Genomic DNA, 17053 nt, shown 5'->3' on the forward strand with positions numbered 1-17053 from the left:
CGTAAAGTCCTAATTTGTATAGATGGAGACGGGATGGTAAAGCAGAAGGCTTTTCCCCACTTAACACTCCCTTCGGCATATCAGCCTGCAGGGTAACAGCAAACTCCGCTACCATGTAGCACAGAATACATTGATAAAGGAATTTTGTAGGAAAAGGTATAAAGGATTTCAAACAGCAGCAGACCGGTGGATCCCTTGGAAGCCTTTTCTGATAGTGGAAGATCAGAAACTAAAAGATTATTGAGGTAAGAGTAAAAAAAGCAGGCAGGTCATTTAGAAAATATCTGAAAGGCGTACTAGTGATGGATTGAATTGGAACGATGTAGTACACTGGGGTCAGCTTGCTGTCAGTGGACTGAGCCAGGGCGTCCGGGGTAAGCTATGAAAAGGTCTGTGGGACGTGGATAGGGAGCCGTGGTTTCTGTGCATTACACATGACAGCTGGAGAATGGATGTGAGCGGATGTGGCCTTTTTCCATCTGTTCCTGACGCTGCCTCGTTCACGCGGGAAACGGCGATTAAGTATGAAGACAAAATAATTTGTACACCAAGATAAGGAGACGCAAATAATGTCAGTCATGGTATTAAAGCAAATTATTTGTAGTACTGATTCTTAAAAGTATTTACGTTGCTGTTTTCGACTCCTTTGATTTTTTAATAATTCCATAAGTTTAGAATTATGCTGAAGAAAAGGTATATTTTTGCCTCATTTTAAGTAAAACATTTGCCCACGTGTTTCTGTACATTAATATGGGTAAAATCAGAAATAAATCTCACTTTAAGCAGTTCCTTAATCGAGAATGTGAAAGTCTGTAATGATTATCGATACCTGTGTTAAATCCTTTCTTAAACTCTTCTTTTCTAGAGATAACTTCAAGTCGTCAGGTTGGCTCTCGAAGCATTTGTTTCTCAGGGCAGGAATCGTCTTCTGGAGGTGTGTGTGGCGAGCATAGGGCAAAATGGGTTGGAGCGGAGGTGTGTGGTGTGCAAAGGAAGGGATGCTGTCGATGGGCTCAGCCAGTGGGTGAGGGAAGCTACAGAGGGTTTTTATGGGTGGGTTTTGTTGTGGAAAGAGGGCTGTGGTTTCGGTGCATTTATACGTGGTAGCTGGAGAATGGGTATAAGAAAGTGGAGCCATTCTTCATCTGTTCTTGGCGCCACTTCGCTGTGCTGTGGGCTGTGAGGAAGTATAGAACAGCATTTCTTACCAGGGAGTGTATTAGACGATGTGGAAAATATTTGATAGGTTACTGTTGTGTATTTGACTGCTTTTAGTCGCACTGTGATTATTATTTTTTTGTCCACTATCGCACAGGATTACAGTTAGATTAGGGAAGGAAGACAGCACCGCCTACTATATTTTCTTTATAATTATTCCAAATAGAGTTTACCTTGGAACTGTATTCGACAAGACAATTATTGTTTTTGGTACAAACCAAGGTCTGGAGAATCTCGCATAAGTATCCTCCAGTGCAACTGTTTTTTTACCTTCTCAGATCTGTTCGTTATACTGTGAGCACTAACATGACGCACACCGATTCATCAAAAAAAACTCGATGCAAAATTTCTATACGGAGGTGGCCACGTTATTTGACTAACACGCACGTGAAGACTCGCTGGGGAGCCTGTTGAATCGCACGGTACCCCATTTCCTTCAGGTGTAGGCCATTATGTCAGACTGCATGTAAAACTGCTACCACAAGTTGACAGACCGATCTTCCCTCCTTGCATACAAAGGTTGATTAATCTGTTACTGTGGCTGATCGATTTTCTGAAGAAGTCGTACCTATTGCTGAGCAGTACGCTGGAACAAACTGGTTATGATTCTTTGGTGGAAAAACTGGAGGCGAAAGAAATGTGAGAGAAAAGTCAGAGTGAAAAATGCCGATGACGAGGAAAGAGCAAGCCAAGAGAGGCAAGCAACGAGAGCATTGGGAGTAAGAGGAGAAGCTCGGAAGATTAGCTGGAGGGATTCCTTTTAACGCGAAGTTTGGGAGACTGTGAGAGTATGAGAGCAGAGGGAGAGACTGTGAGAGCAGGAGACCAGAGGGAGACACTGTGCGAGTAGGAGACTGGAGGGAGAGGGATAGTGCTTCCTGGGAGAAGAGAGGGAACACCAGCTGGGTGAATGAGGGGTAAACGTAGGAACTCGAAAAGAAGAATCGGCAGGAAATGTGTGAAGACAAAATTGAGAGGTTTGCGGAGCAGCCAAGATCGCTGACGACTCTTGTGCACCGACAGAATACACTTAAAAAGAAGATAATGTTAGCACTGGGAGAGGCCAACAGGAAACTAGCTGTAGTGACTGTAAAACGCAACACTGTCCTCACGAACTAATCCGGATACACACCTCTCCAACAAACACGTCTCGCTCACCACACGTCTCTGACCAAACGTCCCACTCAGATCTACACAAACCATCTCTGACATCAGCATACTGACGACTTTAACAAAGATCGTCTTTCTAAGTACCTGTCGCGCAATATACCTACATGGCATGTAACACAATCCTGCTAGAAAAGACAAGGGAATTGAATCCTTTCCAATGAGGCACTAGCAAGACACTTGAAACTGGCTTCAGTCCTTTATGGTTGCCAATTTTAGAAGATTCTTTTTTTTTTTTTCGATTGCTAGTTCTTCGTTTTCTTCACCCTCACTTAGCACTCATCATTTCCTGCCCAATACAGTACATCATTCTTGCATCGTAAAAGAAAGACTCCATTTTCTTTCTCACTCAGTGGTCTTCCTTATGATTTGACCGTAAGAAGTTCTTTCATACAGCTGAAGAAGAATAAGCTCCTCATGTAATTTCTCGCCTCAACAGGTTCTTAGAGTTCATGAAGAACGTGACTCATGATGAGGAGATCATGATGCACATGGACATCGCATACAATGCTGAGCGCGGGATTGAAGACGAGTTGGTGAGGGAGAGTTCCAACGATGTGCTCACTATCCTCATCAGCTACGTCATCATGTTCGCCTACATCACCATCGCCCTCGGCAATATCTCTCATGAATGTCGGAGGCTGCTGGTAAGTGGGGAGTATCTATGTATCATGTATCAGTGTCCGTGTGTCGTTGTGTAACGCAGAATCCGCACTTTGTGTGTCACGTATCCATAAGGACGGACAGACGAGTCGAGTAGAATACTATCGCTCATTGGTATAGCACGACAGAATTCATCACTACTACTGATCGAAAAACACGTGTGTTGGAGGAGGATACGAACTGGCCTCGACTTCGAAAGAAGGCAAGAGAGGTGACGGGGGGAACTCGCGAAACACGACTCTGCTGACACACAGCGACCTCTGTAAACCAGTTGCTCAGCTCTCCGAAGAGTCGCCGTATCTTATATCTAGACTCAGATTTCTTGAAGGGATTCTCATACTCTGGAGGGGAACCTCAGAAAACTACCGACGACTCTTGGGCCACCAAAACGACTAACGCCGCTGAAGGCTTTTGGCTCATGGCCCTTGAAGGGACGGACTCTTCAGCAGTCTTGACAAAGGACTGAAAACAGCAACAAACCCCTGGATGCTTTAGAGGTTGTCTACAGTAGGTAAGAGGTAGGGAACATTGAATTTAGCGTGGAGGTATTGGTTTTGTTTATTTTCCAACGTATTGATGTAGTGTCCCTCTCAATTGCTCTTGTTTGTGAATCATTCGTGAGTTAACATCAGATAGCTGCTTAGATCAGGACTGTCAAAGCTGCAGATAATTGTGATTACCTGTAGTGAATTGCCACCTTAAAATTCTCTTGTGTAAACCATATTAGTTTTCTTGCAGATCGAGAGCAAGATGACGCTGGCACTGGGCGGGGTGAGCCTCGTGATGCTGGCTGTATTCTCCTCCCTCGGCTTCTACGGTTACGTCGGGGTCGCCGCTACTCTGCTGGTCATTGAGGTCAGTCCCCACAGCGTCCTGCCTGTTGTCTTATCTTATCCATGGCATCACGCGCCCCGCAGAGGAGATTGCTTTATCGACACAACACACACACACACACAAATTAACGCACAACACCGGCTTAAATTGAACGAGAAAATAGTGACTGGGGACAGCGTACTAACGTTAAAAGAAATTGTATGATATTTGAGCATGTTAAAGGAATGGGGCCCCACGTACATTAAATATTTGTAATCTCACACACACACACACACACACACACACACACACACACACACACACACACACACACTCCTCTCTCCCCTCTCCCCAGGGGTAGGGTAGAAAGAATTCTACCCACGTATTCCCTGTGTCGTAAAAGACGACTAAGAGGGGCGGGAGCGAGGGGTTAGAATCCTTATAATTCAGTTATTAAAAGATGGAACAGGAGAAGTTAAGCAGGAAGTGCTCATCCTCCTCAAAGGTACAGGCTGGGATGTCTGAATGTGTGTGGATGTCATCAAAATGAGCAGAACGGAGAGATAAGTGGTATATTTGAGGAAAGGAACCTGGATGCTCTAGATCTATATGAAACAAAACACAAGGGTAAGAGGGAAGAATAGCTTGGAAATGTATTAAGGGTAAAGTCAGGGGATAGTGTGAGAGTGAGAAAAAAGGAACATGTAGCACTACTGCTGAAGCAGTTGTGGGAATGTGTGAGAGTGCAAGGATGTGAGCTCCAGACTTGATATGGGTGATAATGTAATGGGAATACAAGAGATGGGAAACTATTAATGCTTATAAACCTTGTCATGAAAAGGATGATGAAGAGGGACAAGTGTTTTAGGATCAGTTGTGTCAGACATTTTGATGCAAGAGACAGTGTGATAGTGACGGGTGATTTAAATGCAAAAGCGAGTCGTGTGGCAGTTGAGGCATAATTGGGGAGCATAGGGGTAATGGGGAAATGATAAACAGCTTAAGAAGTTCTGTGCTGAAAAAGGGCTGATGATTAGAAATACCTGGTTTAAAAAGTGGGACGTGCACAAGTATACGTGGTAGGATAGGGAAGATGGTCAACGGGGATTATTGGAGTACATACTAATTGCTAGGCGTGCAAAAGAGAGACTCTTGGTTGTGGATGTGCTGAGAAGGGAAACTGGAGGGATGTCCGATCATTATTTGGTGGGGGCGACGATGAAAATTTGTGGTTTTGGGGAAATAGGAAATGATATGAGTGAGAAGACGGTGCTGAAAGTAAGTGAGCTCAGAAAAGAGATGCATGAGAAGAATTACCAGGGGGAATTGAGTGAAGAACAGCAAGGGGTGAGTGCAAACAGGTAAGGGAGTGGGGAAGGAATGGTAGGTATTTAGGGAAGCAGTGATGGTTTGTGCAAAAGAAGCGTGTGGCATCAGGAGGTGGGAGGAAGGCAGGTGAAACAGGGTAGTGAGTGGTGGGATGATGAAGTAAAGTTGCTGCTAGTTAAAGAGAAAAGTATATGGACGGTACTTGGAAGGAAGGAGTGCGAGTAATTGGGAGATGTACAAGAGAAAGCTGCAGGAAGTAAAGAGGAAGGTGCAGGGGCTGAAGAAGAGGGATAATTGAGAGTTGGAGTGTGAGCGAGCATCAGCAGACTTCAGGGAGAATAAGATGTTTTGGAAGGAGGTTAACAGTGTGCGAAAAACAAGAAAACAAATGGAAACACCGTTGAAGGAGGCAAATGGGGAAGTGATAACACTCAGTGACAAAGTGAAGTGAGTACGTTAAAGGACTACTGAATGTGTTCAGGTCGGGGAGAAATGCGAAGTCAGAGAGTCATAGCAAGAGGTTTGATGAGGAGGGAAGATGAAAGATAATATGTGGCAAGGCGGCTGGAGTGGATGGTATAGCAAATGAATTGCTTAAGAAAGTGGGGTGACTTTGTTGTTGATTTCCTTACTTGGATTTTGAATGTACGTATTGTTTGGTGAATTGTTTGGTGATTGGTGGAATGCATGCCACTGTATAATGATGAATGTTCCAAGTAAAGGGGTACAACTTTTTTTTTCAGTGTACCTGGTAAGTTGCATGAGAGTGTGGTGATTGGAAGGTTGGTGTCACGCGCAGAGCACCAGACTTTGGTTCCAGGAGTTGTGGAGGATGTGTGGATCAGGTGTTTGCTTTGAAGAATGTGTGAGAAATACTCGGAGATACAAAGGGAAATTGTGTGTGGCATTTACGAGTCTGGAGAAAGTATATAGTAGGTATGATAGATCTGCTTTGTAGAGGGTTGTAGGAATATATTTTGTGGAAAGAAAGCTATAAGAAGCACTGAGGTATTTTCATCAAGATGTGCGAGTTGTAGGATGAGTGGTTCCAGGTTGAGGTAGCTCTGCCGCAGGGGTGTCATATAACACCATATCTGTCTCATTTCTTTGTGAATGGATGGGATGGTGAGAGTTTAATGCACGGGTTTTGGAGAGAGGGGCAGGTATGCTTTCTGTCCGGGGTTAGGTGGCCCTAGAAGTGCGTCGGTTGTATGCTGATGACACAGCACTGGTGGCAAAAGCAACTGACGACACAGCAGTGGTAGCGAATTCGGGTGAGAAGCTGTAGAAGTTGGTGAAAGCAGAAAGCTGAGAGTAAAAGTGAATAAAGACAAGGTTATCAGTTTTAGCAATGCAGAGAGACAGGTTAATTGGGGTGTGAGTTCGTATTGAGAAAGGCTGGAGGAAGTGAGGTGTTTGAGATAGCTGGGAGTTGACGTGGCAGCGAATGGAACCTTGGAAGCGGAGGTGAGTCATAAGGCGGGTGAGCGGAAACGTGTGCAGAGATCACCATCTCGGAAAGCGAGGATGGATGTATTTGGGTATAGTAGTGCCAACTTTGTTTTATGTATCTGAGGCTTGTAATGGTCATAGATGAGATTATACGGGGGGGGGGGGGGGTGATTATGTTGGAAATGAAATGCTTGAGGACAGTATGTGGTGTGGTTGATCGAGTAAATAATGATAGGTATTTTCCGGATAAATGCACAGTTTTGTACATAATATTACTTTTGCCTGTAATTTTTGAAGGACTACTTGCTCTGTAAGGAAAGATGATATGGTCATGCAGTTTAGACTACGAGTGTGATGTCTCCAAAGGCAGGTTATTCCATACAGGTGATCCCGTTCTTGGTGTTAGCGGTGGGCGTGGACAACATCTTCATCCTGGTCCAGACTTGGCAGCGAGAGCCCAGAAAGGTGGACGAGAGCGTCGAGTCTCACGTGGGCCGGGTAGTGGGCAAGGTAGCCCCCTCCATGCTGCTCTCCACTACGGCTGAGGCCCTCTGCTTCTTCCTCGGTGGGTAATGGTACTCCTGAAGGCTTGAGAAGGGCTGATGGGTATAGGGAGATGATGGGTATAGGCTTTCAGAAGGTTTGAGAAGGATAGCTAGAAGGATGGCCTCCAAGGGCGGTTGTCAGGTCAAATGGGTCATTTCAGAAATTTGGATAGATTTTAGGGAAAGGGAGGCCTAGAAGAGAGACTCTCTGTAGCAGATCGGTAGGTGGCAACATCCTCAGGTGAGGAGATGGTTCAGAGGGACAGCTTTAAAGAAGTGGCTCTCGAAGAATAGTTAAGACAAGGCAGCTTGGGAAGGACAGCTCTTTGGGTCTGGTCGCGGTGTGCGTTTTAGGATGGGTTAGTGCTATGGGCAAGTCGCGAGGGGAAGTTTGGAAGGATCGGCGCTCAGAAGTAGGTCAGGAAAGGATTCTTCTCGGTAGCAGAAAGGAAGGTGCAGCATAGGATGGACGGTTCTCATAAGCAGGTCAAGAGGGGAATTTTTCAACAGTTGGCCGGGAAGGGCATATTAAGAGTGGCTGCTGTTAAGAATAGGTAGGGCAGGGTACTTGTAAAGGAGCACATTTCAAAGACAGGTTGAGAAAGACGTCGTGGAAGAGGTGGCTCTCACAGGCAGGTCGGGTGGATAACCTTAGAAACGATCGGGTTGGTGGCCTGGGCCTGGGACATTCTCAGAGACACGCTACTAGTGGCATGGATGGAGCGTGTCTGAGACGTCTAGGAGTGGCTTGGTAGAAGCATCTCAAGATTGGTCTTGCACTAAGTCTTTTAACAGGTTTGAGAAGATAAATGGTGGGAGACCCATGACACTAACTCAAAAAAGAGATGTAAAGCTCTGTCAATTTTGTCATATCCTTGGCTTATCCTGTATGTACTGAGACCTTGTCTGCTATGATACAGATAATCATAACAATGAAACCTTTTTCCTCATACAGCTGAAACTGAAACATATTAATGTGATGATTCGTAAAGACAACCCGTGCATCCAGGAGTTGCAATTTAGAGTACACCTCTTCTTGGAATATTACCTTTAGAAGAACCGCTTTAGGTTATTAGCTCAATGTTACAGTCAGTGACTGAAGGCGTCACGAACGTGTAGTCTACTAATTTGTTCTTATTCTGTTCTGGATGCGCTTGTTGAGCGACTATGATCCGTGTGTCATGAGCAGCAGTACGCGTTTTACAGCGCCTGACCAGGTTCATGACTTTCTCATTACCACAGGCGCCCTGTCGGACATGCCGGCCGTGAACGCCTTCGCCCTGTACGCCGCCCTTGCGCTGGTCATCGATTTCTTCCTCCAGATGACTTGCTTCGTCGCTCTCATGTCACTCGACGCACGGAGGGTCGAGGTGAGGTCATGCCACACACCCAACGTCTGGTTCTACTGACTGACGTCTGTTCAAAAGACGACGACTTTAGGGAACATGGAGGGAGACAGACCATTTAGTTCCGGTGTTATACTTACTGTCAGGACGGGGCGGTCTGACCCCGACGTTTGTGGACGGGAGCTCTACCACACACAAGAAATCACTGTTCGTCTTGTCATGTCATACGCTTGACAGTTTATGGCCCATGTTGACCTTTGGGGTTACAGACCGACTCACTCTTAGTATGTGAGCATCTTAGATCATATCATGGGTTCGGGAGGGGCAGGCGACGTCCATTTTCATTGTCATGACACATGGCTTTGTTTTTATTTTTCCCAGCTTCGGCATCTTCCAGTTTGATCAGTAGACTCTGATAATGTATCTGAATACATCCCTATTTTTCAACCTTGCCGATAAGTGAACTCAGAGATTTGAATTGTGTGATCTTAAGTTTCATATCGTAGTAAACCTTTTCCCTACCTGTACCGTTCCCTCGCCAACAGAACAACCGCTGGGAAATCCTTTGTTGCGTCAAGGGCAGCAAGAAGTCCGAAGGCAGGAAGGACTCTTCCGTGTGCTACAACATCTTCCAGTACATTTACGCTCCCTTCCTCCTCCAGGTTTGTTTTCTTAGTTTGGCGAGTCGCCGATACGGCCTGGTGGCGCTGCCAGTTTGTTTACCTCGAAAGGGAAGGTGTAAAGAGAGATTTGTCGTCACTGTAGCAGGGATTATGAAAGGGTGTTGATTTTAGGGGTTGGTGCATTCCGTAGAAAGGAAAGTAGATTTTGTGGGTTGATACATTCCGTAGGCAAAAAAATTATCAGAGTTTGCCGAGAGAAGGTATGTCATCAAGCAGTGGAAGTGATTCCTTCTCCTCCAGTAGACTGACGCCTTCCCTCTTGCAGGACTTTGTGCGGGTGCTTGTGTGCCTTTTGTTCCTGGGAGTGTCCTGCGCCTCCCTGGCCGTCACCCCCAGGCTGTCCGTTGGCCTCGAGCAGGACCTCTCCATGCCTCAAGACTCCTTCGTTCTCAAGTACTTTAAGGTGTGGATTGTACTCTTTAGGGTAAGCGTTAGGGTTGCTGCTGGGGTTGGGGGTGTGGTAGAGATTGAGGGTGAAGAGCGAGACTACGTAAGGGTGGGGAGATAGAGTGGGGATGGAGAATAAGGGCGGGATGGGGAATGAAGGAAAGCAATGTGGGATGGAAAATGCTTGGGAGTGAATTTGAGGTGGGGACTGGTGAACAATGAGGGTGGGGGGGGGAGTAGTGAAAAGTGAAGGTAGAGTGGAGAATAGTGGGAGGTGAACGTGAGGTGGGAAGTAGTGGGTTATGAGAGTTAGGGTGGGAATTGATGGAAAGTGAGGTTGGTTTGGTGTATTGATAGAAATTACGGTTGGAAAGTTATGGTAAGGATCCGGAGTGGTGGAGAGTGAGTCTGACGAATGATGGAGAACGAGAGTTGGAAATGAGGAAGGATGAAGGTGAAGAGCGACGAAGGGGTAGGGTGAGGAGTGAGAATAGAGGTGTGGGTGATGTAATGGAAGTGAGAGTAGGGAGTGGTGGAGAGGGGTGAGAAGTGCTAGGGATGAAGGTTGGGAGTGGTGGACATGAGAGGGGGCGTGTGATGCAATGGTGAAAGCATTGAGTGAAACATGGCGAGTATCTGAAGTGTTGAGCAGTGAAGTGAGGTGATGGGAGAGATCAGAAGAGGACGTGATATTTTCGAAGCTGCTCTTGGGTAGGTTAGTGAAGCCAAGTCTCCCTTCATTCCACCCACTTCAGCTCTCGTACAACTGTCTCTGGCCTTTTCATACTGGTGTACCTGTACAATAGTACATCATTACGTACTTAGCTTTCTCCCTCCCTGGGCAGTGCCTAAACGAGTACTTTTGCGGGGCATACCGCCGATTCCTTCGCTAACTATACCACCTCTGTCCCCTTCTCTGGGCAGTACCTGAACGATTACCTGTCGGTGGGTCCTCCCGTGTACTTCGTGATGACGGAAGGATACAACTTCAGCGACTACCACGAGCAGAACCTGGTGTGTCAGGTGTCCGGCTGTTACGACGATTCCATAATGCAGCAGATCTTCATGTCATCACTCAAGCCAGAGGAGTATGTCCACAGTCTGATCTTGTTGGTTAAATGTTAACTGTAACGTTGTTGTTAAGGCACGAGATAAGTCATTAGTTACGTTACCACGATCATATGACCGTAGTTATGTAAATGCTGTTCACAGGTCACTAACTGGAGTCTGGTCATGTGTTGATAATACAAGGCTGGTGTATCCATCCTTCTCTTTAAAACAGCCTTTATCCTCGGCACCAGCCTCTCCTTCCAGCCTCCTCAGTGGTACAACCTCTGATTCCAGCACCAACCTCTCCTTCCAGCCTCCCCTGAGGTACAACCTCTGGTTCCAGCACCAACCTCTCCTTCCATCCTCCCTGGTGGTACAACCCGCCACCAAACATTCTCCTGTCCTCCACATCACAAGCCCTGCCCTCTTAGCACTTCCCCTGGCACCAATACCAACCCCCTGCCGTTCCTTCCAGGACTTACCTCGCTTCAGGAGCCATGTCGTGGCTGGGGCCGTACTTCAACTGGCTACACGACAGCGTGGGCTCTAGCTGGACGTATGGTGCCTGCTGTAGGACTGATGATGATGGCAATTTCATCAGCAGCTCAGGTATTTCACACTCGGCTGGACAGTAAACACACACACACGAAATAGACTTCAGAATTCTGCATGAGAGAGGGACTTAGTAGTTATCATCTTATCCTGTCACCATAGCCCCACTCACTTTGGGAGAATTATGAGACAAATTGTGATCCCAGCATAGTACTGTGATACATGTATGTAGTGATCCCAGCATAGTACTGTGATACATGTATGTATTGATCCCCAAGCATGGTACCATGACACATGTATGTAGTGGTCCCCCAGCACAGGCCCTATGTTGTCCTGACACCAGCCTCCCTGTTGTCCTGACACCACCCTCCCTGTGTGGCAAAGAATCATGGCAAACACCGCAGTCTTCATATGTCACTGTCACTGAGACGTGCTTGTGTCTCCCTTACAGCTCAGTTCGATCCCATGGGCAGACACACCTGCTTCGAAGCGGACGACTTTGTCAAACAGAGGATAAAGCCGAACCTGTTCATGGATCATCTGGAAGACTTCCTCTCCGACAACCCGCACGGCATGAGTTGTCCCTCCGCCGGCCACCCATCTTATGGCGGTGCTGTCAACGTCTTGAGGGATGGGAACGATTCTTACGTGGGGGCCACCAACTACATGGCCTACCACAGTATTCTTAGGACTTCGGACGACTTCACGGGCGCCTTGGACTGGACCTACAAGCTCTCGGAGCACATGACAGAATACCTTCGAAAGAACTCCAATTATTCCAAAGACGTTAAAATGTTCCCCTACAGGTTCGTGCACATTACACTCAGTGGTGTGGTTTCTACTGTCAGGCTGCAGTAAGCAAGGCTGATGTGATACTAGAGAGAGAGAGAGAGAGAGAGAGCACCAAAACAGGGAAGGAGAAATGGAGTTTTGAGTCAACATTTTCCACTATCGTCAGCCATGTATGCCTGTTGCGGGCGGCAGGGCGATGACATTTCACAGTAATGGTTAATCTCACACTTACTACATCTGACTATCTCACGCTAACCATTCGAACCGAGTGTTACCTTACACAAGCTGTGACCTGAAACCATCCACGAACACGAACCATCTAATTCTAATGCTTAACAAATTGATCACTTATCTCATACCTCATTTATCACCATTTGGCTCAAACAGAAGGAAAGACAGTTGCTACTGCTGTATACATCATACGATCTCCTCTAACAACAGGACCATCGCCTCGTACTAACCAGACCTTTTTTTTCCGAAAACAGACGTCACACAAACCACTAAGCAGGTACTTTATTGAATATCTGCTTCCGCTACTCGTCTCACGTTTCTCGCACCTCTGCCGCAGCATCTTCTACGTCTTCTACGAGCAGTACCTGACGATGTGGAGCGACACGGGGGTCAGTCTGGGCATCTCCGTGGGTGCCATCTTCGCCGTGACCCTACTCTTGACCTTTGACTTCATCTCCTCCCTCATCATCCTGACCACCATCTGCATGATCGTTGTGGACATGATGGGGATGATGTACTGGTGGAACATCTCGCTCAACGCCGTGTCGTTGGTGAACCTGGTGATGGTAAGTCCCTGGTCATGATCATGTGGGTTCGAATACCATTATTCACGTGTTTCAGCGACGCTGTAAACGCATCAGTGGTGATGTGGGGAGCTCCATAGCCGGCCTAATGTTCGATGTTATCAAGTGGCTCCCGTCCGGAGGCCTCACTTGTCATCTGGTCTAACATTTCAGCAGTAGAGGAAGGCCACCAACTGCCTCAGGAATAAGAATTTTGCTAATTTAGATGAAAGTTAGATCATATTTTGATGTTGATTTTGACGAAAGTTAAATCATATTTTGGTCTTAAAAGTTAGAGCAAAAGTTAGTTTGTTGGAATACGTTAGTTTGTTAGAACATTCGTAAGTTTGTTGGGTAAGTTAGCGAGTTAGATCTTAAAAAAGCTTGTTAGATTTTTGTTTGATTAGAATGAAGCCATAATTCTAATTTGAACAAAAATGGAAACGGTGTAGAAGGAAAGAATGTAGAAATAATGTAAAAGACATAGTGAGCTGTGAATACACTGAATTATATTTCACTGAATAAATGATAATGTAATAAAATCAAACGATATCATGAGTCACTGTGATGGAAAAGAGAATGAACAGTGAAGTAATATAATAAGATGAATAACGAGAGAACAGTGTGTAGATTTGATGTAAAGAACCAGATGATGTGGGTACGTGCAATGACAGGTTAAATGTGGTGGGATCCTAATGCTCGTCGTCTGCTTCTCTTCCCTTACCCCCCTTCCAGGCGGCGGGGATCTCGGTGGAGTTCTGTAGCCACGTCACCCACGCCTTCGCCACCTCCATCAAGCCCAGCAGGGTGGAACGCGCCCACGAGGCCCTCGCCACCATGGGTTCCTCGGTAGGTCCAGCAGGGTCGTGTGTGCCAAGAGAACTGAGGTGGACGGTCGAACGCCTCTGGTGAAGTGTTTACAGTGATCCACTGTAACTGTATATATATATATATATATATATATATATATATATATATATATACTATAGGTGAAGTACATGTAGTAAGTCGTACACTGGATTATTATCTCGGTCAGTTGAGCTGTATGAAATCATTACAGGTTGTCAGACCAACACACGGGTCTTGGATACGTGAAATGTTTAAACCAACTGATGAAAGTGAGACGAACGGAAATCTACTGGTAAAGAAGTTCTGTAGACGTTGATAAATGTTCCAGGAGAGAGTTTTGTATATTAGTTGTAGACGACAAAATGATGTGGGTTTCATTATCTTTCGATACTATCACCTCATCTGACACGTCAGATACTCGCACACACATGACTTAGGCTGGTGTGTATGTAGATGTGTGTGTGTACACATACATAGAAGAAAGTAAATGGTTCCTATGTAAAGAAACGAGGCAAATGTGAAGTGTATATTGTTCCCAGCATGGAACTTGCATCTTGGGCATGAGGGATCTTGTCGTGTGTTGCATCGGTGCTGGTAATGTTGGAGTGGTGGGTTAGGTCCAGAAGTACAGCCGAGAGTGTAACTCGCACATGCCTGGGGAGTGTAGTTTCAGTTCAGTGTGTGACATGTTGAATGGAGCTTAAGCTTTGGCTGGCAGGGCTGTTGTTCAGTGCCTGTTAAGTCATTAATGTGTGTATTTGTTTTTTCAGTGTGTTTGTTGCGGAGGGGTATCAGTGTGTATGTATTGCTAAGTGTGAAGTTAGGGTGATTTTTTTTTGTTTTTACATAGGGGTAGGTGGTTGGTTTGGGTGGGAGGCGTCTAGTGCTGTTAACACAGCTGAGTGCCAAACATTTTGGAGTGAGAGTGTTTTGAGGGCATTTAAGTTTGTTTATGGCCTTTGTGTTGATATTTGTGATGTTGGTAATAAATGTTACGTGTTTGTCATTCAAGGGTGGGGTTTAGGACGTGCAGTTTGGAATCATGTCTATCTGGGGTTAAGAGGGTCATGATAGATTTCTCTGGGGGATGCTGACTATGGCAAGCTGGTTTTCTAATTATGTATTGCTTCTTAAGTGGTGTAGTCATGTGTGGTGTGATTGAGGTCATTATGTATAAGAGGACTTTCACAGTGATATGCAGGAGGTGATGGGAGGTTTATGTAGGAAGAAGCTGAAGAGGGTTGGAGAAAAAACTGCTTCCTGGGGCCCCCAAGTTGCAGGGTTTAGGAGTTTTGGAAATATAGTCTCAATGGTGGCGAGTTAACTAGTTAACTACTTTTTTATCATTTTTGTAGAGGTGGTGCATCAAGTACCTCTTGTGTGAAGATGCGTCATAGGCTTTGTTGATGTATATTGCCACTAGTACCGTGCGGAAGATGGGTTATAGTTGAGGGAAACCGTCCACTATATGTTGTGTGGGTGAGAGAGGAATATTTTGCTCGACCTTTGTGGACCAGTTTTAGGAGTTTAGATGATGACAGTAGTGATAGATGAGGGCGGGGAGGGTACTGTGTTCGCAGGTTTATATAGAATAAAGAATTTTGTGGTGCAGCTAGGAGTGGCTGAAGACACCTCTGTGTACAAGTATACGAATGTGAGTAGGAGAGATGGGAAACGGGTATTATCAGATTACATATTAATTGACAGGCGTGTGAGAGAGACTTTGGGATGTAAATGTATTGAGAGGGGCAGCTAGTGCGATGTCTGACCTCTACTAGGACTACAGCTCGGCCGAAATATCTTATATTGGAAGCGTGATATGGTTTCAGTGCCAGTTTCAAGTGAGTTCTTTCGAGCTTGAGGAGAGCAACATTGAAAGCCATAGCAAACACTCGTCTTAAGGCTCCACGCTTTACACGTCACAGGTAGTTTGGTCAGCTGACAGGAAGGTAACCCCTTGTTGTACGTAAGCATTGTTTTGTTTGGATATTTTGTGTCAATTACCAGAGTTGTGCAATGATTATCTTTTCTATTTTCAGCCTGGAAAGCCTCTCCTCTAACACGTTTGTCTGCGTGGTTTTCTGCTTGATACCTTAGTCATCTTTTACCTCAGCTTCCTCAGTCTCCACAGGCGATTAAATTCCTCATACCAGAAGCTCTCACATCTTATTTCTCTTTCTCCCCCTCTGGTCCTCTCGCCTTCCTTTCCCAAACTCCTCTCACAGTGTATCTGTCCTACCCTGTCTCTGGGAATTCCCAGCTTCCCATACCCCCTCCTCCTCGCTCCGTCTCTCTCAATTTTGCCCTTATTTCCGCCCTTCCTCTGTAGGTTCTGTCCGGCATCACCCTCACCAAGTTCGGGGGGATCATCGTGCTGGGATTCGCGCAGTCGCAGATCTTCCGAGTCTTCTACTTCAGGATGTACCTCGGGATGGTCGTCTTCGGGGCCTTCCACGGCCTCATGTTCCTGCCAGTCTTCCTCTCCCTGTGTGGTGAGTGCTACAGGGTTTCCTCCCATGGTGTTTCTATGGGTTAAAAAGCAGGGCCCTCCCTTTTCTCCTTTGCTGTCGATGGGGTAACGATCCAACGTGTTTTAGAAGTAGACTTAAAGTGAAGGATTGATTCACGATAAGTCCAGTCGTCAGTGGACTTATGAACATATTTGGTTGGTTAGGAAAGCTGGATGGCTTATAACACACATGACTAGTTGGTTAGGAAACGTGGAAGATTGGTAAAATGTTCTTTATCAAGAGACCTATGATGAGAAATTTTGAATGCAAGTTGGTTTTATAAAACAGAGTAAAGACTCGAGGTGACTGGGAGATCAAAAGGTCATAGCCAGTGGTAGAGAGACCCGAACATTTATTAAATGGGACTGTTATACATAGAGGGAATTTGATAAAGATGGCATAACAGCCAGGAGTAAACTAGTGTTGGGGAAAATATTTTAGACGAGGTAAGTATGTCGGTGTTTATGGCAGTATTTATCATGTGGTTGATATTACCATATCGACCCGCAGGTCTTGCTGAAGAGTCCGTGTAGGTTGAAAAAGTCATGGTGGGGAAGTGAAGTAAGTGGACGACTTGCGATTATAACCCTACTTGTGAACTCTTGGCGTCCAAGCGTAGTACTTCCGACAGGAATTATGGTGGGGACTATAAAGAAGGGAGGCAGCCTTGGATAGCTGGGCTCTAGAAGTGAGGTCATGTTAAGTAGACAGGTGGTGTTCAAGAAACGGGAGACTGGATCTGAGCCCGACAACAATGCAGTAGATAAGAGAATCGGTACTGGTAGGTTAGTGGGGTTGGTGTCTGGAGTTCTGATGACATCCAAAGAAGCCTCGGGAACCATACAGCCTCTTCGACCATTTCAGTTAAATGCTAACGAAAAATTCACTGAACCCTTCATATAT

At 45.8% G+C, this 17053-nt stretch overlaps 1 protein-coding gene across 1 annotated transcript in view; it reads left to right on the plus strand.

Moving 5' to 3' along the window:
- LOC139761943 (NPC intracellular cholesterol transporter 1-like) overlaps positions 1-17053 on the plus strand; it is a 58520-nt gene that overhangs the window by 40099 nt on the left and 1368 nt on the right. The window contains exons 13-24 of the mRNA XM_071686647.1: positions 2825-3032; positions 3787-3903; positions 7027-7207; positions 8430-8557; positions 9079-9195; positions 9482-9619; positions 10528-10691; positions 11129-11262; positions 11657-12011; positions 12566-12794; positions 13527-13640; positions 15970-16132. Coding sequence (XP_071542748.1) covers positions 2825-3032; positions 3787-3903; positions 7027-7207; positions 8430-8557; positions 9079-9195; positions 9482-9619; positions 10528-10691; positions 11129-11262; positions 11657-12011; positions 12566-12794; positions 13527-13640; positions 15970-16132 — 2048 coding nt within the window. The remainder of the gene's footprint in view (positions 1-2824; positions 3033-3786; positions 3904-7026; positions 7208-8429; positions 8558-9078; positions 9196-9481; positions 9620-10527; positions 10692-11128; positions 11263-11656; positions 12012-12565; positions 12795-13526; positions 13641-15969; positions 16133-17053) is intronic.

This window comes from Panulirus ornatus, chromosome 3 (genome assembly GCF_036320965.1).
Source record: "Panulirus ornatus isolate Po-2019 chromosome 3, ASM3632096v1, whole genome shotgun sequence".
Lineage (NCBI taxonomy): Eukaryota > Metazoa > Arthropoda > Malacostraca > Decapoda > Palinuridae > Panulirus > Panulirus ornatus.